Source organism: Rhipicephalus sanguineus, unplaced genomic scaffold (genome assembly GCF_013339695.2).
Source record: "Rhipicephalus sanguineus isolate Rsan-2018 unplaced genomic scaffold, BIME_Rsan_1.4 Seq949, whole genome shotgun sequence".
Lineage (NCBI taxonomy): Eukaryota > Metazoa > Arthropoda > Arachnida > Ixodida > Ixodidae > Rhipicephalus > Rhipicephalus sanguineus.
This window is the reverse complement of record NW_023616355.1, coordinates 34,448-60,001: the sequence shown is the minus strand read 5'-3', so window position 1 is coordinate 60,001 and position 25,554 is coordinate 34,448. Positions and strand designations below refer to the sequence as shown.

The window sequence follows — 25,554 nt, the reverse complement described above, 5'->3', positions numbered from 1 at the left end:
TGATCGCCATAGCGCTGCACGTTGGAGATGCACCAGCAATAAATCATACGTATTGGGGCGCTCGTCGCAGGCAGATATCGTGCCTCCGTATACTTACGATGTTTATCGCTCCTCTCGGCAACGTTTTTAGCAATACAAACGCAGCAGAAATGTGGAAGACGAGTTATTTTATGCATGATAATCGAATTGCATATTCGAATTTTTCGAATAATCGAAGTTTACGAATATTCGAAACTTTTTGAATACACGATTTTCGAATCGAACACGAATATTTCGAAGGTAATATTCGACGAATATTCGAAACTTTCGAATATTCACACACCCCTACTTGAAAGACAAGATTTCTTGGGCCCCATTCATGACAAAAATAAATGATGCAGTTTTGCCTGGAAAGCAGCAGCTCCCCGGAGAAGACTGAAGCAAAGCTGACAGTCTTGGCAACTGTGGCAGGCGTGAATGCTTCAGCAGTGGGCAAAGCAATTGCTTTGAGGACAGGTAAGTTTTATGTGGGACCTTTTGATTACTAAATATCATCATGCCATCTGTCAGTTGCATAAGTGGACTGTGAGACTGATTGCCTATAATTAGCCATTTATAGTGTGCAGACTGATCTCTTCGTATACCCTGCACCTTTAAGGACCTGGAAGGACCTCATGTCTAGTACGAATAGAAATGTTTGAAGTCACGTGTTAGCTGGTCTTAAGCCTGTGTACTGAACAAAATTGATTCTGGTGCATAGCTGAATGTAAAAGAAAAGATTATGCCCAAGAGAAAAAATTCACATTTGGAATAGCAGGTGAAAGTAGGAAAACAGCTTTGTTTTTCTTTATCCCTGGGCAAAGATGCCATACGCTTTTTTTAACTTATTGTTGGCAGTTCATATAAGCAACGATAACTTGGGCGTACTTTGTCAATAAAGTAGAGAGTAATAAGCAACAATGAATGGGGGTGCCAATCTGCTATGTATTCTCAAGCTGGTCAGTAAGTCGAGCTGTCGATGGGCACTATCAGATAGTCTTCAGTATCTCGCAGCATCTTATTTGTGGTAGAAGATGTACAAAAGTGTACAGAGGTGCTCCAGGGGGGCAGATACCTCCCCCCCCCCCCCCCGCAGCACCTAAGAAAGGGCCTCTCACGTTTTGCAGCTTTGCTACCTTGTGGCGTGTCATTACCTGTGGTTACTCTGTCAATGTATATCTTTTGCACTCAACTCCTCAGGGTAAGCTCTTGGTTTTTCTAAAGGATGTACAGATGGGTCCACTGTTAAAGGGAACACTTGCATGCAGGGCATGCTTGGATTTCACTCGCTTGCAAAAAGATAGTGGCTTAGATTTGCATAAAGCTACTGATGGTTGACAGTTCTACCTCTTTTTGACAGACTCGTGGAGTGCATGAACAATGTTTCCCTGTCCACTTGCTGTTAGAGGGCCAGCAAAATGAAAGGTGCTCATTGGAGTGCTCCCTTTAACTGTGGACCGTACTGTACGTATAATGGCTCCTATTACCGCATATGGCTGTGATGCATGTTTCTCGGAGACAACCATTCCAAGAAAGGGCAGTAATTCTTGTACACAACTATGTCGGCACGGAGGGGGGGTGCTTTTTCACGAGAAGCACGCAAGTTTTTTTTTCTTGCCAGAGAGAGGAAACGTGTGCAGGGAACAACAAACAAGCACCACTTTGCATGCCATAACGTATACAGAGGGAATATTTGAGCAGTTAGGAAAGTGACCTGTTAGGTTGCCCTCTCGCGATTCATCTAAATCGGGCATTTATCAATTCAAGTGTGGTTTTGACAAATTATGTGAGACAACCTGGATGTTTGTTTTGCAGACAGTTTAGGATTGCACTCCAGAATTTCAGTTTGTGTTCTGGCATTATGCTTTTATGACAAGCAACAGGAAGAAAGGCTAATCTTGCATAACACTTTCCTGTTCGTGGGAATATCGGCCATTTTTGGGCACTTTAGTGAACTTTTTTTACTGAAACAAGAAATGCTTAATATTGAAATGTATAGCACGAATTTGTAGAAGGAATGCCTTTCTAACTCAAGCAAACATCTGTAAGCAGTTTTACAAAAAAAATGAAAACAACAAAAGTTAGTAAAAGAATCAATGGTGCTTTGCACCAAGACAACAACAACAAAAAAGAATATTTGAAACATACATTTTGACTGGAAATGCCATATACAAGATCCCTGCAAATATAAGCTTTCTATATGTATACATTACTTAGATAAAAAAAAAAAATGTTAACCCTGGTGGCTATTGTGCCACCGTGCAAAGCACTTGCATGCTGTGGTAAAGCACAGGCTTGCAGAGCCTGACTCGCAAAAAACATTCATTTTCTGTTCTACTTTTCACTCTTCATGACACGATTTATGGTTTCTGTATTGTTCCATTTTCTACGGCTTGGGCTGTTGGTCCTTAGGGGCACTTTCAGCGGCAGCAACAGGAGGAACATTTGGGTCGTGGTAATTTTGCCGATCAAATCCCATAGTTGTTCCACGAGTTCCAGTCGGAAGGCAAATTGATCGGACCGTGAGCCTCTTGTCAACTCGGCCACTTCTGGATGCTGCCACTGGTGTTCGTCAAAACGAATGAGACTGTTCACGACTGTGATGTCGATGTAATGAAAAAAGGTGTCTTCCACTAGTGTCAAAAGCATAATGTGCGATCCAATCAACTGGTCTGATTTGTCGACGCCGATAGGGTTGCCACCTTTTACCGAAAAAAAAACCGGCCCTTCGACGGGGGGGGGGGGGGGTAACAGAAGATTAAAATAATGTTGAACAATAGACGCTATGTCAATTCTTTGGCATGCAGTGACATTTATTGTAACATTGCTTTCATTGAGCCAAATAAACCCAATGCACAAACAAAAGCAGCACACAGTGGGCAGGAGCCAGCTCTCGTACTCGGGGTGAGATCTCCACTCTTTCCGGAACGTGCATTGACGTACTTTTCGCTTTTTCAAAGGCGGAGAATCTGTGCTCATGATGCAAGCAAAGGAAGCACGTAACTAACTACTGAGACTGATTTTCGCCATGTTCCAACGATCGGGGGCAGGAGGAGGAGGGCAATGTCCCCGTAGAGCGGTTGGTGTTTCCTGTTGTCTGCTGAATGTACCAGGATTCGAGGAAGAGCCGCCGGCGAGGGTTCCTTTCTTTTGCCAGAATCACCACGTCGTCGGTACGGATATTGGTCAAACCGCTCGCAGTGTTCTGCTACTGCGCTCTGTTCTCGGTTCAATTGACGGAGGTTATTCTTGTGCTGCCACATTCTTTCGTGGAAGTTTTTGGTTTCCCCAATGTGGAAGCGAGGCAGTCGGCTCACGCGATCCTGTACACGACGCCCTGAGCTTTTTCCGCAGGTGCGCGATCTTTGGGCCGATGGTGGTAGATGGCTTGTGGGCGACGTCGGCCCTGCCTCTCTCAGTATACGGGCTATTGCTTCTATGGCACCGGCGATGTAGGGGATCGACACGCGGTGTCGTTGCGGCGACGCAGGTGTCACGTTTCCCCCGTCTTTTCTCTTCCCCTGACTTTCGTTTCCCCCGTCTTTTCTCCTCCCCTGACCTGCGCGGTCAGTCCCCGACCGTGCAGGTGGAATTCGTCAGTCAACAAGTGCGGTCAACACGGAGAAGAGTAAAAAAAAAAGAATACTCGGGATACGATGAGCAAAAAACCGGCCAATGACAGCCGGTCTTAGGTGCGGACCGGCGACCGGCCCCTTGTCTAAAAATCCGGCCCGGCCGGTCCAAAACCAGGCAGGTGGCAACCCTAGACGCCGACCATGCCCTTATTGTACATGGCAATTAGAAATGGCTTTTTTACGGAGACTTCTGCCCTTTAATTATTTTCAATTTTCTTCTCCGTTTCGCATGTACAGTGGTCAACTCTCATATCTATAACGACGGAGCGTCGTGCTCCGAACTGCACGAGCGACATCTACAGTTGAAAACGGGGCACCTCTGAGCATGCACAGCCCCACTGATGCACCTACCTTGCATTTTCGATCGTTGGTTATCGCCGCGAATGCAACAACTGCTTTGGCCGTTGGAAGCGCTGTCAACAGTTTATCACAAAAACATAAAAGAAAAAAAAGGAAACGAAGCGAACCGTTGTCAGCGCGCGATGAAAACTATGCTGTGTGTTGACTTGCCGTTCGCGGTCACATTGTCCTAGCAGTAGATTTGCGTCCACTTATAAGTTTTCTGCGGTTTTTCGCATCGGGCTGCTTGCTCGTAAGCTGACGCTTGAAAGCTTCGTAGAACTTCACCATGGCCCCGCGCTTGACACTAGATGAAAGAAGAGCCATCACGGTAATGGGACGCACAGTGAGCCAAAGAGTCATATTGGCGGCTACGGGACGTTCATTGCTGACTGTGAACCGAGTGCTCCGAGCATTTTACGAGGAAGGTCGTCTTGCTGATGCTGTCCGTCGTAGGCCAGAAAGGGCTACAACCGACGAGGAGCATCGACTGATTGTAGCTGCATTGGTTGAAAACCCCCTTTCTCACCACCCGAGAAATTCGGGATATTCTGGGATTGGACGTGTCCACGCAAACCATACGGCGGAAGCTGCATTCAGCAGCGATAAAAAGCAGAATTGCTGCTCAAAGGACCCAGCTCGAACAAACTCACAAACAACAGCGCATGGACTTCGCTTCCGTTGTCGAAAACTGGACGCCAGACAACTGGCGTGCCATTGTTTTCAGTGACGAGGCCACGTTCTGTGTGCATTGGGACCAGAGGCAACGTGTGTGGCGTCCAGAGAGAACCAGGTAGTATTGGTTTTCTAAAATGTGTTATGCTGCAGATATTCCACTAGCACACAAAACCTATCCGCTTAAGATTCTAGGCAGAGAGAGAGAGAGAGACAGAGAAAGAGAGGAAGAATGAGTATGCTTTTCTACGAAAGTGCATGATAAAGGCCATACGTAGAGCCTTAGTGCTAATTAAGGTAACTGCTGCTTATGGAATAAGTGAGAGTACGAATTGATGGGTACTACGAAAAACCCAAGTTTAAAATTGCAGGAATTACACTGCAGAAGCACATAAGAAGGTTCCCGGGCAACTGAAAGCCTAGCTTATGGCAGACAACGTGAGTATAATGACAAAATATACATTTCTTTTGTATTTGAGTATAGGCATGCGGAGTCTGGTATGTGCGCCTCTAAGCAAGAGTATTGTCGCAACATTGATTTTCTACTTGGCATGCGAGCTTGTTACAATGCCACAGTTTATCAGTGCTAAAGACAGGTTTTTTTAAAAGCAACTGCGGTTTATCATGCAGGTATGACCAAAAATATACCTGGAATGTTCGCTCCAGCGGGCGCGCATCAGTGACCGTGTGGGGCGCCGTCAGTTACCAAGGGCTAGGACCGCTCCACAGGGTTATAGGGCGGATGACGGCGGCCGACTACATGGACGTAATAGAAAGAGTCCTTTTGCCCTACGTCCTGGACGGCCCCTTTCCAGACGGATTATATCACTTGCAACAGGATGGGGCGCCTATTCACACGGCGAAAAAAGTTCGAGAGCTTCTTGACAGCCTCGGAATAATGACCTTGGACTGGCCTGCTAGAAGCCCGGACCTCAATATACAGTAAAAGCTCGTTAATTCGGATTTCTAGGGACCGGAAAAAATGTCCGAATTAACCGAATGTCCGAATTATCGAATGGTCGAAATAAACACAATAAATGCACGAGTTTTTTCAACATACCTTTACTTAACAAAGTAATCGCGGATGCTTGTCTGTTTTCGAGCAGAAATTCGCGCGGACACAATTTTTCTGAGCCCTTCAAGGTGCTCAGCAGCTCGCATGATGTCTGCAGTACCGCAAAAGTTTCACCCGTCATCCACGCTTTCCGGTTGGCACGGTAATCCACGGGAAGATTGTTGACGTTCTTAAAGCAGCGTGGCTTTTGAACCTTTCCGATAACGAGAAGCGGCAAGCGCTCTGTTCCCGTCACGTTGGGGGATAAAAGTACGGTTACTCGTTCTTTGCTTCTTGCCGCCGATTGAAGGATCCCCTTTCATCACTCTTCATCACTTCTTGTCGGGAGAGCCCGTTATTCAGAGCACGCAAAATTTCTACTTTGGTGGTGAAGTCCTTGGCCTCGTACTTGGGCCGCTTCGCCGGCGTTGCCATCGGCGGAGAGTGCGGTCGCACGAGAAGCCAGCACAAAAGCACCAGCAACGATCAAGCTAAAGGAGCCGTACTGAAACGTTCCTCGATAAATCAGCGATCAACGATGCAGCACACCAACGGGAACAAAGCAACAAAACCCACACGCGAAAAAAGGCGTTCAACCAGTCTCAATCCAAGCCAAGTCGATAATTGATGTCCATGGCGATGCTGCGCTTGAGCTTCACTTTTGTTCCGAATTGTTCTTTTTTCGTTTTCGAGCCTCGCCAGCGGGCCGAAAGTCGCCGAATTATCCGATTTGCGGTAAAATCTGTCCGAAATAACGAGCGCCCAGTCTCATAGAGTGATGCGTATATTTACAGGGACCAGATGACGTGTCCGAATTAACCGATTTTCCGAATTAACGAGAGTCGAATTAACAAGCTTTTACTGTAATCGAAAATGTGTGGGGTCTGACGAAAAGAAACCTCGCCAAACAGCCTGGGCTTGTGACATGCAACGCGGACGACCTGTGGTGCGTCATTGAAAGGGAGTGGGTCTGACTGAGAAATGACTCCACTCTTGTGGACCATCTCTACGAATCCCTCCCTCAGAGAATTCAGAGCTTACAGCTGTCTGGTGGAGCTGCAACGCGCTATTAGTTGGTGTATGTGCAACCACTTGTAGTCCCAGCTAATAAACTACGACAAGGTTTCTGCAGCGGCTAAGTTGCCGCTTACTCAAACTTAAACTGTCAGCAATGAATGTTCACTCACGAAACGCACAAAGAAATAGTACCGCATGCATGGCTTCATATTACATATGACACCTTTATTGATATGCATACATGAGTTAATTTTAATAAACATCCAAAGTCAAGGATATCCACACAGCGTTTTTCTGTATGCGCAATCCAAACCTACATTTAGTCGCAATCAACGGATTGTTGGTTAGTGATGGTTAATAACAGGTTGATGAAATTCAATCATAGGACACGGCAATAAATGCATTGAGCTATGAAAAATTCACAGAGCGATACGCAATATCCATTGTCTGGCGCATTGTTGGTATGATGTGATACTGCGAACCGAGAATAAGTGTGCAGTATAAAATACGCCGATCTGGTGATTGCACTATCTCTTTTTTTTTAGGCGCTATACGGTTGACAGTGCTTCTGACGGCGAAATCAGTTGTCGCGGCCGCGGCAATAACAAGGACAGAAATTACATGGCGAGCACATCAGTGACACTGCGCATGCTCTGATGTGGCCCGTTTCAAGCTGTAGACGTCGCTCATGCAGTTTCGAGCACGACGCTCCGGCGTTATAGACATGAGAGTTGACCACTGTACAGATTTGTTTGCTGTATTGCGCTGTCAACATCATATGGACCACATGCTTGTCTTCCCACTGCAAGTAAAGGGCGTCCTGATCATGCAGTCAGCCAACATTTCCTCTCCTTGCTTTCCTTTCGCATTGCATGTCCTTTAGCTCACTTCAAAAGCACCGGCGATCCTTACGCGTTGTACGGGAGCAGGTGTCTTGTGCTCCAACAGTTGTACGAACAGGGATTTGGCAGTGTAAAGCTTATCCAAATAAATGATATAGCCCTGGTTCAGGTAGTTTTCTGTCAGCCACGTCACAATGTCGAACGCTAGTGCACGTGGGCTTGGTGCTTCACGCTTTCCCATGGATACACTGAATTGAATCGCAATGAAACCATATATGGAACCAGCCAAAACCCACAATTTATAGACCTTGTCCCACATATACTGCCAAATCCAGATCTGCCTTTGGACTTCACCATCTTTTTGTCCCTGAAGGTCCCTGACGAGATTGGAAAAATTTACCGGATAACGTATCGAGGTGCTCGAGCTCAGAGAAGCTACCCGATGCAGCTTCCCATGAGATGCAGCAGATGTCTTCTCAGTGTCAGGCACACTGGGGAATGCAAGCAACACTTTGAATCAATGTCTTGCCTTTACAATGGGTGGAAGAAGCCCGGAAAACACATTTTCGCGTACTCCAGTATGAATGCAAGCACGGCAATTGCACGACACCCATGTATATCCGAAGTCCGATGAACTTCTTGGGCTAATAAGAAGTCACTTTTCGTAACCCATCTCTTTCGCTGTATGATTGTCAAGAATAGGCATCCATGCATACTTTATAGTTATAAGAATAAAAGGACTCTCCAGCCATGTTTTGTCTTCAGTTCCTTAATTTTAAAAAACTATGACCCTACGTTTCGAGACCCGTTCGGTCTCTTCTTCAGGAGGTGACTGCCCAGCCGGGCCGGCTCCGAAGCTAGCGCTTTTTAGTGTCTCCCTCTCCACCGTTGTTCTCCCCGCCTCTCTTGTTAGTGGGTTGTCTTTTCCGTTGGTTTCGGAGACCATGTACATACACGCTCGGCAGTGTCCCTGTTGACCGGTTGATGTTTCTAGGTGTCGTTTGAATGTGCCAAGATTCCAGGAATTGTATTTTGGTGCGGCTACCCTCCGTTTCGATGAACCGGCCAGCATCGAAGTTGATGCTATGGTCCAGCTTCTTGCTGTGTTCTGCGAGAGTGTTTCGTGCTGCATTGAAGCTACGTACATTGTTTCGGTGTTGCCGTATCCTTTCCGGAAAGATTTTTTGTCTCACTGATGTAAGTGAGGCGGAAATCAGTGCAGGGGACTTCGTAGATGAGCTTAGGGGACCTTTCTTTTCGCTGCCGGTCAGAAGACAGATTGCTGTCGAATATGTTTACTTTTAAATACTTCATAGTTGTGTTGCATATCTCGGTGGTTATTTCTGCGATCAAGAAGAGCACGAGGAAATCGATGGCTCCTGCGAACTGTCACACGACAGTACGACAGTATGGTCAGTGATGTGATTGACCGAAGCTGTTTTGGAGCAGGTTTTTGGAGCAGGAAAAAGGGCTTTTGGAGCAGCTAAAGGCTCAATGTCAAGTGGAAAAATCGACCGTCTGAAACAAAACAGGCAAATAAGAAGGAACTCTTGAAATAAAAAGCTCTGTCCAATAATGGTTGTTTGCGTCACACCAATGGATATTAACCCAAATAACTAATTTTAATACTTCCACATTATTTAATATGGTATGCAGCCGAATACACATCAGCACGGCATTCTGACCGCTGAAATAATGTAGGAAACATTGTAGAACAGTGTAGGAGTCAAAACAAACAAATCACTCTGGAAGTTTTATTCCAAGACGACTAGCAACACTGTTCACGTTTTAATTGCAAAATACTGCCTAGTTGGTTGTCTTCTTGCGTGACATCTTGTCAAGGGCCGCAGAGAGCCTTGTTTTTCCTTCAACGAGCAAGGCCTGCCCACTTTCAACATCAGTGAAATTCTTGGTTTTTGTGCCATTGCTGATCAAGAGCTCAGTGTTCACCAGCATTTTTTTTTGCAGTTTCCACCTCCAGCTGTAGGCTTTTTTCTGCCTCACTTGGCGTCGTCTTGGGGCCATCAATACGCTGCCGTTTGGCAGCTTGCTCTTCTTCCGCAGCCAAACGGTCTCGGTAACGTTTGCTTGCTCCTCGCACAGCTCTGACAACATCAGGTGTCACATCGAAGTTGCAGGGGTCACTTCCAAAACGTTTAGCATAGGAAACAATGTTTCTCATGCCGTTCACGGACTGAATAGTTAGTCGAGACCTTTCGTTTAGCTGTTGACGGTTCACACTGAACCCTCTTTCAACGTCGGCATTACCATGAGCAATGCAAAGCAAAGCTTAGACTATCTTGCTTAACAGGGGGTATTTGGCCCCACTGTCAGGCTTTCTGTCATCAAAAATGGTCTTCCAATGGTCTTCAACAGAAGCGGACGCATCCATTTCAATGTGTTGTAGCCGTAGGTGATTATATATTCATCTATCAATGCTGAAATGTTGCGCGACTGAATAACTTGGGGAAGTCTTGAAGCTAGTGGCCTCAAATCACTGCACGAGGATTCAGTTTCCCTCAACTCAGGCTTCAGGAAGTGCAAGCTTTTAAGAAACACATGATCAAATGGCAGTCGTGACAAGATGTATTCTGTGCACTTGATACAAAATTTTTGGGCACGCAGCCTGAATACCCTCTTGTCTCCCGCTTCCCAAGAAAACATTTCCCGCTCAGTGTCCTCTCTTATCTCCACTTTAGCCTTCCAGTTTGTAGGAGAGTCGACCTGCAATAGTGGCAGCTCTGTGCCCTTAGTGCAGTAGGACTGCTTAGTCATGAAACGTCCACACTGCTTAAAAACTAAAGCTATCATTTCACTATAAAGCTCATGAACCAAGGGTTCGCTCCTTTGAAACAGACACCAAAATTCTGTAAAAATATCTGCAGCATTCTTGATGAAATGTAGCTTTGCATAAAGTGCTCTGGCTGAAAACGCCTTCCTCAGACGCTGACGCAGTTGTCCTCCCACACGACAAGCTGAATCGGACATGACAACATTTCTGACTTGTAAGGCCGCATATGGTGGTGCGCGCTAAGGATGCCGACGTGTTTACGTTTTCAGGGGAGAAGGCCGTGTCTCTTTCACTCACTGACGGTGGCCGCTCAGCTTTTCTTTTTGTGTTGAGTGCTCAGGGCGAGAGCGGTTTTGCACCAAGGGGCGAACCGCGAGGTCGCAGAATGCCGAGAGGGGTCGTATTTCGGAGCGGGGACCGGTGCCGGACACCTCCCGCTGTGTTTGGAATGCATTGCGGGCAGTTGTGTCGGCTGCGATGGCACCACGCGGGCAGTTGCGCACCGCCTCCCCTCTGGTGTGAGATTTGGGCCACGGCCGCCGCGGTCTTGTTTTTGAACTCCGGGAAGGCACCGCTTCCAGCCAGGAAACAGACCACACTGGGGTCTGAAGCGCAGGCGGCGCTGTTTGATGATGCCGGCCAGCGACGGGAACACGCTGCAGAGGCGAAACCCCAGTAGCCTGGTTTGCGCCAAGTTGGAAGCGACGGCGCTTTTGCTGGCCGACGGTGCCGCTGAAGCGCGGAATGTGTGAGCAATAAATTCCGCACGTGGCGTCGGCTCCTGACAATGTGCGTGACCACATGTCGATGAGAAAGAAGCAAAGCCATTGTTTTTCGTAACATCTTGGTTTTCCGTTTAGGCCCTGCTCGGTGGGCTGTGGCCTACGAGTAGTTACGCTCTGGTTGGCCGCCGTAGTCAAGGGAGGGATGAAGGGATGCCACCGCCCTTTTTCTTTGTTTGTTGCAATAGATAATGACCTGCATGTGAGTGGCACGCCAGTAATCAGCGTTGCTGATAGATCGGTGATGCTCCGTACAATGTACGTAGAGCTAGCCTCGGCTGTAATCAGAGCTCTGATAGATCAGTGAGGCTAGTGGCAATCATCGCAAGTTAGGACAGTCTGGGCTCTAACTTTGTTAAAGGGCCAGTAAACAACCCCGATGTTCAAAAATTGTAATGAAAAGAAATATGCGCACTTTTGCTATGTGAACATGCTGCCGCAAGAATTTTGCGAGTACGTGCTATAATAAGGAAGTTACAGGGGTTAGAACATCCGTTTCAGCTGGTTTCAAATTTTCGCGCGGCCTCACCACCCTTCTCCGCCACATGGAGGAAAAGGTGTAGCCCGTCGTCGTGACCCCGCCCACTTCGGCAACGTGACACGACGTCAACAATTGACGTCATGGGTGAGCTCGATCAGTCGCAATGCACTTCCGCTTGCTGCGGCTCCTGGTTGTTTATTGTTTATATTGTCGCACGTGCTCCGTAACTTGACGGGCAGTTTTCGGCTCTTCACTATTTTTAAACCTTTGTGACCGTTCACAATGCAGCAGGAATGCGTGCTTGCTTTCCGAGACGTCGAAGGGGCGCGAGAGAAAAGCCTGGAGAACCCCGCTTGCCGCGCGAGCAAGCGCGACCCATCCGAGCTACCGGAGATTCCCCTCTCCCCGCTCGATTTGCAGCCGGCAACTGAACAACTACACTGTATGAACAACGCTTCGCCGAAGTAGGGTGGCTAGCCGAAGTGCGTGCAGATGCTGTGCAGTGCGAGTAGTGCGAGGAATATACGTGCGACAACTGCGTGGCCGAAACCGCATCACCGCAGGGCCAAAAAACAAGTCACAGTTTCGTAGCGGTGGGTGGGAACAGGAACTGATGTTAACTTGACAATTGTTTGTTGAGACCTGGTTTAGACCAATCGACGAGCTCAGTGCTACGTCAACTCGGCGATCGCCGAGTTGACGTCACTGCGCGTACGAGGAGGATTGGTCAGGCGTAGGAAAGAAGCGCGGGAATTGTTTTTCGAAATGAAGGGTCTGCGCGGCGCGCAGCGCTGTAATATTCGGACAACGTGATCGCCGCGGTCTACTGTACGGATTAGCGAGCTTGTTTGGCGGGTGTAAAAAAAAAGTCGCAGCCTGTTTACGGGCCCTTTAACAAGTAGAAGAGTGAGACTGTATTATTTGTCCTGTTGTAATTTTCATCTTTCTAATGGTGGTGAAACCTTATTGTTTTTTTAAAACTTTATTGTATCTTTCTAATCTCAGTTGTATATATCATTTCACGTTATCATAAACGACTTTATCTATCTGACTTACGTTGCTGCCTGCGTGTGAGTTTATCATCGCTGCCGATCACCGTCCAAGATCTCCGTGATCAACGACGAAGAACCATCGAAAACTTTACTTGACTGCTACAAACTGCTCAATGAGGCAATCTACAGCAGGCCTCAATGTAAACCATCTGAAGCTTAAATGACGCAAGAAAACATTGCCTGGCAGTTGAAGTAACTCTTGCTGAGATTTCATCAGAGCACTTTGTACAGCACTTTTGAAAAAATAATATACTACATCCACAGCTGCTGCCTCCACATCTGAACCAAAAGCATCTATGCCATGACTGAATGCGTTGTGAACTTTGTGGAGGCAACATTCACCTACATCCACAAGGTTTGAATGCAGTTCCTTCAGTTTCTTTTTAACAGCTTTCATTAAGTTAGGGCCGTCATTAAAGAAACAAATGAAGTTGCTCTGCGGAAGATCCTGGATTGGCCTTTCTTGTTTCCCTGAGGCGAATATCAGCCGTAGCTGAGCCTAACCTGACCAACTGAAGACGTTCCACTACCACTTGTTTGGTAGTGCATAAAAAGTACCTCACCATCACATCTAGTTGCTGGCAACGTTGCTCCGGCAATGGTGTTTCATCAATCGCAATTGAGTAGAAAACATTTGGTTTGTTCAGTTCATCAATTACAAGTTGCCTAAAGTAGGGCCTGAGGCCATCGGACACTATGTAGGAGGCTTTCGATCGTTTGCAGGAAAGCTGTTTAGCGATTTTCGGAGTCTGTGCGCACCCTCGGAAATAGAGATGTGGCCGTATCTGCCCAAGAGAAAGGAATTTCTTTGAGAGTAATTCCCAGAACGAAGAGAGTCTCTGCATGAACCACGCGTTCGCCTGAGAGCGTAGCTGAACACTGCGAGAAGTCCAAATACGTCTGACAGGTCTTTGGAGTTTTCAGTACACCTGCTGAATCCCGGTGCTGCTTCAGGCCTCAGTGTGCTGCTTGCTTGTAGCATGTCGCTTTATCGCTGCAACACCATGCTGTTTGAAATTAATGGTCCGACTGCAGCCAATGCAAAATCCACTGTCATTGCTGCCTTGGCGACACCAAGATGATATCGTGTTACCATTATCGTCCATCTTGTTGAGGATGTCGCCATTGAACTTGGTGGAACGACCTGAGGAACAAAAAATACTCGAGTTTAGTATCTCGGGACATTCATGCATCTGGCATACTAGAATCAAATCAGTTTCTGAAAGACGATGCAAAGCTATGGACTCCTCAAAAGTATTATATGGACACTCCAGGTGCATTTTTTTCGTTGCAGTGACATTCTGTAAAAACTTCAAGGGCGTTAACATCACCCCCAACCAAGGCCGTAGCCAGGGGGGGGGGATTCATTCCCCTCCCGAAAATTTTCAATTTTGCTTGCGTATATATACACACACATACAAATGCACGCATGAACATACATAAAGTATGGTTGAACCCCCCCCCCCCCCCCCCCCCCCAAATAAAATTTCTGGCTACACCCCCGCCCCCAACGTCGTATGTTCTCGTGCTAGTGAAAGCGCGTGGGGGCAGCCGACGATCGCGGCTGAGAGGAAATGCACCCCGGTCATTTTGGGCTAGCGGAAAAACGCGTGCAGTGCACCGGCAAAGCCTCCAAACCTGCCGCGCAGCAGCATTCTTGTTGCCGCGAGAGGGATCGGTCCGTGCGCCATTTCTCGCGGCGCGCCCAGCGCCGCTTTTTTGAGGAGACCTGTGATCCGATCGGCTCCCTTGCCCCTTCAGTGACGTACATGCTCGGTACAGCGGTGAAATCCAGCCGGACACTGATTTTGCACTGATGGGGAGGCGCGTTTGCTTTGGCCATTGTCTTTCAGGCATGTGTTTGAACAGAGGTATAATAACTTGGGAAAGGTTTTTAGAACACTTGCGTGCATATCTCATTAATGATTCACTACAAGTAAGCTTCGTCTCTGGCGCGCAATTGAGGCAGCAAGACCCTGGTTTGCACCCTTTCAACAACTGGGGGCTGATGTAATCCAAGAGAGCGAAGTCAGCATTAGTATCACCGAGCAACAATCCAAAAAGGCTTGCCGTGAGTTGGCGTGACTGTATCGCTGCAGCAGCGTTTCTTTGCCAGCGGCTCGCCGCACGTGCTTTCCCGTTAGTTGAAAATTCACCTTTCTCTCTGAAACTTTCGTCCCAGCGATACTGTTTGTCCCGACTCCTATCAGAACTGCAGACGGCAGAACGGGATAATGAAGAAAGTCAGTTTATGTTAAAGCGGGTTCTGCGCGCCCACCACACAAGCCGGCAGACATACGCACGGAAAAAAAATTAGCATAACTCAGTCATTAAAAAGGTTTAGCAAGTTACGGAAAGCCGGTATGGAGATACAGTACGGTATTACCGCTGGGCTCTTCCTTTCTCGATCGTTGAGCTTAAGCCGCTCCCAGTTCCAGCGACAGTTCCCCAAACGACAGGTTCCTTGCTAACAATGCGTAGGCTGACAGGTAACAATGAGGTGCAACAACCCTACTGTAATTATTGGGAAAAAACAAAGCTTTCATGGTGTTTGGGTGCCATCACGGGAATTTATAGCGGCAGTTATGAGCGCAATACCGTACCGTATTTCTGTAACTTGCTAAAAGACTACTAGCCAACGCGAACGGTGGGAAAAGCAAATCTGCCCGAGCATAAAAGAATGCCAAGGGCTCACAGTGCGTCGCCTATCGCATGGAGATATTTGACCGCAGGGTAATAAACGAGGAAATACAAACTCAGTATCTGCTGACCTTCATATGAAACCCATTTGGCATATTAAAACGGCGCTAGATACACCACATGACTGTTGGAGGACACAGTGTGTGGTAGTGTCCAAATTATCTTATTCACGCTAGGCAATCCGTTTTCAAAAAAATCTCAAAGGTTAATTGAAGGAACTGTGCACACGTACAATGCTACAAATTGTGACTTTTGTCATTATGACAGTCACTTACCAAAATGAAAACAGAGATTAAATAATGATCGAGCGTGCTTGACAGAACGACTAACACGTGCTCCATACAAACATGGCGAAATTACACTGTGCAAGTGCTTCACTTCACCAGTACAGGACTTTCCAATAACGCGTGATGAAAGCATGAAAACAGTGCGCAAAGATGGGTCAGTGGAACGAAGCGCATATACACAGCGCTGTCCGTATGCTTCACCCCATTGTCCCGTGTTTATGCCATTTTCGTGCTCAGATATGTACTAACTGGCTCGCCTGCAACCAGCGTTATTAAAGTTGCGTGAGCTTACCTTTAACCTTCGAAAGTGCTATTTCAGCGATGAGTGGTGCAGCAGGATTTCATGTACGTAATACTATTCGGGTTGTAGGACTGACACTACAGATGTGCTCACGTTTCCCGTGGTCAGTACATGGCATGCGCGCGGCGCCCGCGTTGCTTCCGTACTTATAGAGACCCTGCAACACTTTTTTAAGTAACCGTCTAATGCCGTCGTTAAAAGAGCTTATTGGCTCCCGAATCGACTGCCACAAAATTTATCAGAATTCGTGAAGTACGAGTGGAGAGACACAGATTTGCAGTGCGGTTTAAGTGCTTTCTCTCTCCTTTCATACCAGCGAGCGCGCTGAAAGCTATGCAGGGAGGGGATGACAAGGGGGCGAGAAGATGCGTCCAAACGGCGTTCACTAGAACTAGTTGGTTCATCAGTGTCACAAGGACAGCTTTTGTTAACTGTGGTTCACAGTATTAACCGCAGTTAATGCGAATGCGGCTTGCCATTGCTACGCGTGCTAAGTGAGCTCAGTTGAGCAAGCCGACGAAATTACTTGCTGATCATGTGTTCAGCAAGTTTGGGCACATCCTCGGAAAGTTTCGTGGTACGAGACAACCCTTTGACACCTCCGTGACAGTGTATTGATTCATTCCGCCATCGACTACATATTCTGTGCTTGCGGCTCTATGAGACCACGAGATACGAAGAATGCGAAGAGCAATTCCCTTCAAGAAACGTGTAACGATACGCTTTTAGCTAATCCCGCTGAGTACGGAATAATCTTTGTTGCTAGCAGTTCCACGGCAAACCTAGTTTTCCATAAGTTTTGCTCGCCAGCTGGTGTTGCAGTTTCGTGAAAATTTTCAAACAACGCGAAGCTCCCGATTAACTGCGCCAGCTCACGGCTGGTGCGAAGCTTGTCCGCCTCTTGGTTCGTGAAAGTAGAGAGATTTAGCTAGATGCGGAAATACGGTACGCAAATACGCTACCGTATGATGGTACCGCTCCTCCTTTCCTGGTCGTCGATCTCTTGCCGGTAAAGGCACCCCAACACCACGAAAGCTTTTTCAAAAATTACTGTGGGGTTGTCACGCCTCACTGTTGCCCGTCAGCCTATGTATTGTTAACGAGACACCTGTCGTTTGGGGTACACATTGTCACTGGAACGGAGAGTGGCACGAGCACAACCAGCGGGAAAGGAGGAACGCTACCGTACTGCCTTACCGTATTTGCAGTACTATATTTCCTTAACTTGCTAAAACTCTAGTAAACGGTGCTTGCCTACCTCAATTTGCGATAACTGCTCCTTCCAGGGTGCATTTTTGGGGGGTCACGCCAATTTACAAGTCATTGACAAGTCTGGAGAGGATTATTCCGGCCCCCAAAAGCCTGAGCAAGCCAAACCAGCGCTTAACGAGCCTCTTCCATCAATCAGTGTCCAGTCGGGCACCCCAGAATGGTGACGGGCGGCGTGCCGCGAAAAATGAAGCACGGACCCATTCCTCCGCGGCCCGAAAATCCTGCCACGCGGCAGCTTTGAAATGTCGCGTTTTGGCGGCGGCGGTGCTCTGCAGCACGTTTTTTTGCTAGTGTGTTCATAGTTTGACGCAGAACAGCGGAGATGTAGCAGGATGTAGCAGGTTTCACAACTTGGCGCAGTTTGGCGCAATTGGCACCAAACTTTCGGTTGTCTTCTTAAGCTAAACTCCACTCGTTGCACAGCTGCCAGCAAGTGGTCCTGCCCTAATGATGTTGATACTGTGCTGATAAGAACTGTGACCTTTAGAACATGCTGACTATTTTTAGGTTGGAGCGTGGCAACGATGACTTTCTGGTGGATACCTGCTGACGTTCTACGGCTGTTTGACGCACTTTTGCTGTTCGTGCTAAAGTCCAATGAATCAAAACCATCTTCCGAATCTGAGCTGCTGCCATCATAAAACATTCTGATTCAGGCTCGTTGGAATCTGCCGAAATTTGCAGTTTCCGGCAGACAGCTGCGCGTGACATTGATGCCATGTCCGAAGCTGCAAGCGCTAGCCGTCCTTGACTTGCAAGCGCTAGCCGTCCTTGGCACTTCAAATTCCCTCTGTGTTGGAAGAAATGAACATAAAGGTGAAAAAAATTCAGCAGATCCCAAGTACCATGGGAATCGATGTTATGAGAAGCATGCGCGGGATGGTGACTGTGGCGTAATTTTTCACATTGAGCGAAACGTTACGGAATGACGCTAGAGAAATGTGGCAGTGGTATACGCACACTGATGTGTTGAAGAGTTGCATATGTATTATAAAACCACTTGTTTACAGTTGCATAATGATGCCAACAGCAACATGGGTGTTCTCAATATGTACCAGAGGAGGTAAGCCGATATGTAGTGCTTATATTCTTCAATACCGGATAGCGCGAATCCGAACAAGAGAAAGAAGGAACACAGATGCGCAGGACAGGCGTTACTCGCAACAAACTCCATTCAGGAAAGCTTTCCTAGATATATACACAGCCGAGTGGCATGCACAGGTGCACTGCATGTACGTTACAGTCACAGTTGCAGTTGTTACAGCTGTTATGCTTATACATGCTGTGATGTTATGCTGTGACGGAGAACGCATGCACACACAGACAATGAACACGCATGCGCGCACGCACCCGTGTGCATGTGTGGAAGGGGTTCTTGACAGTTCTTGAACAAGGTCATCGTGACCGTGATCAGAGAGCCCCAGCAGCTAGACCGGACTTGTTTCGGATCCGTTCATGATCGTGGCTACGAGGGGTCTAAGTGCAGTGAAGTGTGAGGTATAGTGCAGCTGGTGGAAATCCTGGATGCCTCTTACGATGAAATGATCAATGATGCCTCCTGTCCTTGACGTGGCAGCGAGGTCTTTTGATGCCCTGTCCACATCCAAGCCATCTTTCAGCAGTATAAGGACCAGATGTTGTTGGGTCTTGATAAAGCAATGTTGAAGTCACCGGTAGTGATGAGAGACCTGGTTCTCTCGACAGGTTTATTGTAGGAAGCATTAGCCCCATTTTTTGCGTAATCCACGTGGTCCACGTTGCGGACCACGTGGATGAGTGGATGGTAGTTGAGCGCCTTCCAGGGCTGTTCTGTCTTCAGCTTCCTCACTTTCCTTGTGTCCGTCGCGGTGGCGTAGCAGTTATGGTGCTCGGCTGCTGACCCAAAGGTCGCGGGTTCGATCCTGGCCGTGGCGGTCGAATTTCGATGGAGGCAAAATGCTAGATGCTCGTGTACTGTGCGATCTCGGTACACGTTAAAGATACCAGATGGTCAAAATTTCTGGAGCCCTTCGTTACGGCGACTCTCATAATCATATCGTGGTTTTGGGACATAAAAACTCAACAGTTATTATCACTTGCCTTGCATGTCAATGTGTGTGTGTTTGTGATTACTGTGTTGATAGTATAGACTCTGTATCACCTGTGGCACATACCCGCAAAACATGAACTCTGGTTTGCGGGTATGTGCCACACGTGATTGAGAGAAAGGGTTTCATGACGTACGCGACAGGTATTTTGCGTTATTCATGTCATGACCGGTCATGACCGGTGGATCGTGCTCTGCCAATTGTGGTATACTACAAGTTATGGAGGCGACCTGGAGAGTGCCCAGACGTAGGCGGCTAGATAGATAGATAGATAGATAGATAGATAGATAGATAGATAGATAGATAGATAGATAGATAGATAGATAGATAGATAGATAGATAGATAGATAGATAGATAGATAGATAGATAGATAGACAGACAGACAGATAGACAGAAGACAGACAGAAAGAAAGAAAGAAAGAAATGGCCAAAGTGCCCGAGTTTCGCTAAGAAATGCTTCGCATTTAGAAAGTGAAGTAGTTCGTGATTTATATGATGGATGATGCTAGCTCTCCATAAGTGCTCCGAGCGCGGCAAAATTCGAAGTTGAAGCCATCGATAGCGGTTATAGATGCTGACAGGAAAGCGTTGAAATAACTGCCTTGCATACTTTGTGTTCAAACACAGATATTTTCTCAAGTGTCTGGTAAAGCGAAGTAGTATTTTTGCATTAAATTGCTTGCAGGCCTCATTATCTTGTCTCTACATAACCATTATGCTCAGAAGTGGAATGTGTTCCTTCAAGTGAGCACTGTTCTGCTGCATACACCTACCTAAATAAATCTACCCTGTCTCAGTTCATTACCTCTTAGCTTGCCTGCTTATAACGTTTACAGTTTTTTTTCATGTAATCTGCATTTCGACTTCATTGCTTCATGCCCCAATTTTTGTCTTGCCCTCAGGTGAAGTGGAAGCTGTTCTTATGCGGCTCCTTGCATCATCCTCATCACCTGAGTGCACCTTACAACAGCTAGTCCGCCTTCTTTCCCGGCTACGTGAAGAGGGCATTTCGCTACGGAATGCACTTCTGCCACAGGTGCTTTATCGATCTGCTGCATCTCTACATTCATCTCGCAGCCCTCAACTTCAGGAAGAGCTACTGCGTAAGAAACTTTTCCTGTGACGCAACTTACGGCAGCCGTTCTGTCGACAAACACATTTAATGAGCTTGTGACCGAGCCTGTTATGCAGTGGATAAGACTGTGCGGCAACTTGCTGCAAGTGCACACAGAGTGATAACTTCTTCTTTTATTGGTAGTTTAGCCACTGTCGCGTGCACATATCGATTGATGGCCTTTTAGTGCAAATCTTGGACCCGCCATGGTGGTCTGGTGGTTATGGTGCTCGACTGCTGACCTCGAAGGTCGAGAGATCGAATTCCCGGCCGCGCTGGCTGCATTTTCGATGGAGACAAAAATGCTTGAGACCCATGTACTTAGATTTACGTGCTCGTTAAAGAGCCCCAGGTGGTAGAAATTTCCGGAGCCTTCCACTACAGCGTCCCTCATAATCATATCTTGGTTTTGGGACGTCGAACCCCAACAATTCATTCAACAGTGAAAATCTTGTGTTGTACCACGAGCTGAAGTGGCTACACTAGTGTACCACTTGCTGTTGCTCGAGCTGAAAATGTATGTGGTGTGTAGCGTTGCATATGGGCAGTTATACATGTTGACTTATTGCAAGCATAAAGTGCAATTTTAAATGGAACCTGAGGAACTTCCTGAACATAGTAATGAAATGTGTTAGATCTGTAGATGAGACTCCTGTGAACATGAGTGGAATGTCATGGCACTGCTTGCTGCAAGGAACTTACGATTACATGTCAACAACTGCCAAACATTTCTTGCCCTCACGTTTGCAATGTTGTGATCAGCTACACATCAAACAAGCACTAGCAGACCTGACCTGTACGGTGCTCATGGATTGAAATTGATATTTGCAATTGCTCGAGATGATTACATCATATTGCTACGAATCTGGCTGCTAAAGGTAATATCGGCTCTGATGCAAGTGTTCAAATTGAAATAATGCCAGTATGACATGAAGTGAAGATGGTGGAAAAGAAAGTAAGGGCATTACTCAGCCCTAAATTGTTGCATTTCAATTGGGGAGCCCTGGACAGTCAAAACAGAATATATCGGAACAGTCAGTGGCGGTAGTGCGGAATAGTTCAATTCAGCAAGAATTCGATATATATAAAATCCTGCAAGAAATGATCAGTTTCTTGTACAAATCAGTCGGTGAACAACTCGTGCAGTGAAAACTCACCTGCAGCTTCAAACAAAATATTTATTGCTTTGGGTGGAAGAACTCAGCAGTGTAGGTGGATTCTTATTGGCAACCATATGCTTAAGTATGGTGTCCTACTACGTAGTCTCAATGGCCCACAAGTGGCGAGCTGGTGCCTTCTGTTGTGCCTCATTAGTGGTGTAGAAAGGCCAGAGCAGCTACAGCCTCACTTGATGTCGGGAGGGGGGCAACATCAGCACTTGCAGGAACTAGCTAGCTAGGGACGATCGGCTCCACGTGGCGGTACCGCGCTTCAGGGAAATGGTGTCAATTCATTGCAAAGGCGGTTTAATTCACTCCTGAGCATGCAGCGGGCATTGCTTCACGATGCTAAAAGGCTTAACTTGTCACCGGAGGGGTTGTTGAAACTTTTTAATAAAAATACGCAGAAAAAAAACAACAACGGCTTGGTCGCTAAGTTCACATTTTTAAGGACGAGCCCATATACAATGAACTACTGATATAATGACCACTTTTCGCGGCACTATGGAGTTCGTTATGAACTGGTTCAAGTGTACTCACAAGGTAGGAAAATATGTGCATAACTTATCCATACGATTCCAGAACCACTGACCATACAAACCACAAGCCATCATGCTTAGAAAGAAATCTTTGGTTGGTTGTGGCGTTATTTTTTTAAAAATTCGCAAGTTTGATAGAGGGTAAGCTGTGGAGTAAAGCAACGATTGGGACTAGTTGGTTCATATTGACCTTGCGTGTGCGCTGATTGAAAGTATCCCTAGAAGAACACGGACAGACACAGGTTTACAGGATGAAGCACAATTTCAACTGTTTTCACTGTTTCAATATCAGTTGAAGGTTGCACTTTGGCCATCTTAACCTGTGTCCGTCTGTGCTCTTCTTGTGACACATTCAATCAGCGCACGCTCGAGGTCAAGGTTAAATTGTGGGAATTACCTGAATTTTGTTGCAAACTTAGTGTTGAATTTCCAATAATCTTTTGACAAAAAGAAGACAAGCTCTGGCTATTGTGAATGTGAGGGCATTCGACCAGGAATTTGTAGCCATCTTAACGTTCTGGACTCGGGTGGATGCGAATAAACGTATTAAGTCTTGGCCAGCTTTTCTGTTTGCCATATCTTCAATACTTAGTGTGCATACACTGGAGAGAAAAAAAAACCAAGGATACTTTCAGCCGTGAATGAAAATAAGCAACAATATATTGTCTGGTCATGTTTTTATTTTCTGTGTTTTTCAAATGTTGTGTGCTGTATATCGACGAGCTCATTATGTTATGGCGCAACTTCATGGTGTGTTTGAAAGGCAGTGAGGTTTGCTCACTGATTTCATTTTCTGTAGGCATTTGCCAGGTGCAATTTAAGGAAAAACATCAGTGCAACAGGTTTGATATGTTGATTAGTTTATTGATTCAGTTTCACATTTGTTGGGGGTGCTCATGCTGTTTGAAACACAGTATCAGAGAGCACCAAATTATTTTTCACTGCCTTAGGCTTTTCAGTGCTTGTTGATTGCCTGGTACTAATGTAAGTTTTTCCGCTTTGCCCACATTGTAAAGTTGTGGCTGCAGCGAACTTGTAAGAGAGAGATTCTACGACACCATAGCTGGTGAGCCACATCTAGACATGGACTGAGAGTATTTAGTTCTGGTTATTTATTTATTTATTTATGTATTTATTTATTTTATTATTCTGCGGGTCGAGGTCCGGCCCAACGCCAAAGGGGCACACATATATACAGACATTTACATGAGTAAGTATATTCAGAAATTTCACATTCATAACAAAAAAGGCTCAGTAAACAAACGAACAATTGCATGTAGAAGCAGGGACTACAATTACATGTTCATAAGTAAGATTAAAAGCAGCACATGAACATAAAATCGCAAGAAACAACCAACACATCGAAGACCAAAAGCACTGGTATCATATATTCTCTGACAGATATTCTTCTCGACAATGATGGTGCTTGAACAACGAACTCTGGTAGCTAATTCCATTCCGATATCGACCTCAGAAAAAAGCTATTATGAAAAGCCACTGTTTGAGCAAAAATAGGCTTCAAAGCATGGGTCAGGGTGTGACACGTTCTTGATGTCAGTTGCCTTAGACAGGGCGGTGGCATTATATTTGCAGACATGACTGAATAGCGCAATAAAAACCACAGACAAGGTAGAGACGACAGACAGGTCGGAGTGCTCCATCCTGTCTGTTGTCTCTACCTTGTCTGTGATTTTTATTGCGCTATTCAGTAATGTCTGCAGTTAATATGCACCGACTAGCCCAACTCACGTCTCTAGTTATATTTGCCCTTTTGCAAAGGACGCTATACAAGAAAGATAAACAGGCTCTCTTTCTACATATTCCGAGGGGTGTGAACTGTTTATTCTTATTACAGGATGCGTAATTTTCTGAGTTCAGTTGCCTCCAATCTATGTCGTGCAGATTAATATCGCCAGTTATAATGTAACATTATGATGTCCATGCAAGAACAGGAAATCATACGAGGTACGAATAAGCAGCACCAGGTGGCCGATAAGCTGCACGATGCAAAAATGTGAAGCCCAATATTGTTACATTTAAAAATAAACTCATGGTTTGTAAAACCAATAGCTATATTTCGCTACAACCACAACACCACCACCTCTTGGACCTCTATCACGTCTGTATAATTTGTAACGTGGTGGTACAATTTGCTCACTACTTATTTTGTCCGAAAGCCATGTGTCAGTGATTACAAGTTGCACATGTAACTAAGGAGCAGCAATTCTAGTTTATCTATCTTTTTCACACTGCTTCTTGCATTCAGAGAGAGGATGCACAGTTGCTGTGGCACCTGGCATAGCTACTTTCTTTACCTAAATGCATTCGTTTGAGGCATCGTTCCAGACATGAAGTGTATTATCCATACGAAGCCTATCATTCACTAAGGAAACCTTTTTTCTGTTCTCTTTATCAGTTTTTGCACTTTGCCACAATGCCTCGCCATGGTGGTCTAATGGTTATGGCGCTCGACTACTGACCCGACGGTCGCGGGATCGAGTCCTGGCCGCGGCGGCTACATTTTCGATGGAGGCGAAAATGTTTGAGTCCCGTGTACTTAGATTTAGGTGCATGTTAAAGAACCCCACGTGGTCGGAATTTTTGGAGCCCTCCACTACGGCGTCTCTCATAGTCATATCGTGGTTTTAGGACGTTAAACCCCAGATATTATTATTAATATTACTTTGCACAAGTTCTTTTGTTTCCTACACTTTTCATAAGAAAAGTTATTTTGAAGGAATATACGAGCTCCTTTCAACTTCCCTGATTTACGTAAGACATCTTGTTTCTCCAAGTAATTTTGAAAGTACAAGATGTCTGGTCGGTTTGATGACTCCTGTCCTTGTGTGTTCATGCGACAAACAGCAAACCCCAAGCTTGTCCTCCATTACTTCCTTAACAACTTTCTGCCTGAGCGTCTCCTGTGTTTCGTCTTTGGTTTCATTACTTCCAAACACGACAAGATTAGATCTTCTACTCCTATCTTCCAAATCCACCAACTTCTTTAGGTGCGCTTTTGTAGTTTCTTGAATTTCCCCTAGGATCACATTTGAGCTAGCAATAGTAGTTGTCTTCTTTGATACTACTTCCTTAATTTATTTTTCCACTTTCGACATCCTTTACGTCATGGACTCTGTTTTTTTTTTTCAGTTTCATCTAGTCTTTTTTTAACATTAGCTAAGTCGTTTTGTATAGCCTTCTGTTCATCTGTAAGCATTTGAAGCATCTTAGCGACATCAGGACCAGGGTTTTCTTCTATGTTCCCACAGAGCAAAAGCTTAGAAACATGAAAACACTCCAGTGCGATTTTCAGAAATCTACGTGGGCACGACACAATCAAAATGCATTGCTCATCACTCATGTATGAGCAGTAATAACTAACCTGAAAGCACAATAAAGTATGCATG

The 25,554-nt window shown here is 46.1% G+C and overlaps 1 protein-coding gene across 1 annotated transcript in view; it reads left to right on the top strand.

Annotated features, from left to right (window-relative positions):
* The first annotated feature begins 374 nt into the window (after positions 1-374).
* Positions 375-25,554, top strand: part of LOC119378729 (uncharacterized) — a 33,291-nt gene continuing 8,111 nt past the window's right edge. Inside the window, exons 1-2 of the mRNA XM_037647763.2 lie at positions 375-495; positions 20,237-20,437. Coding sequence (XP_037503691.1) covers positions 375-495; positions 20,237-20,437 — 322 coding nt within the window. The remainder of the gene's footprint in view (positions 496-20,236; positions 20,438-25,554) is intronic.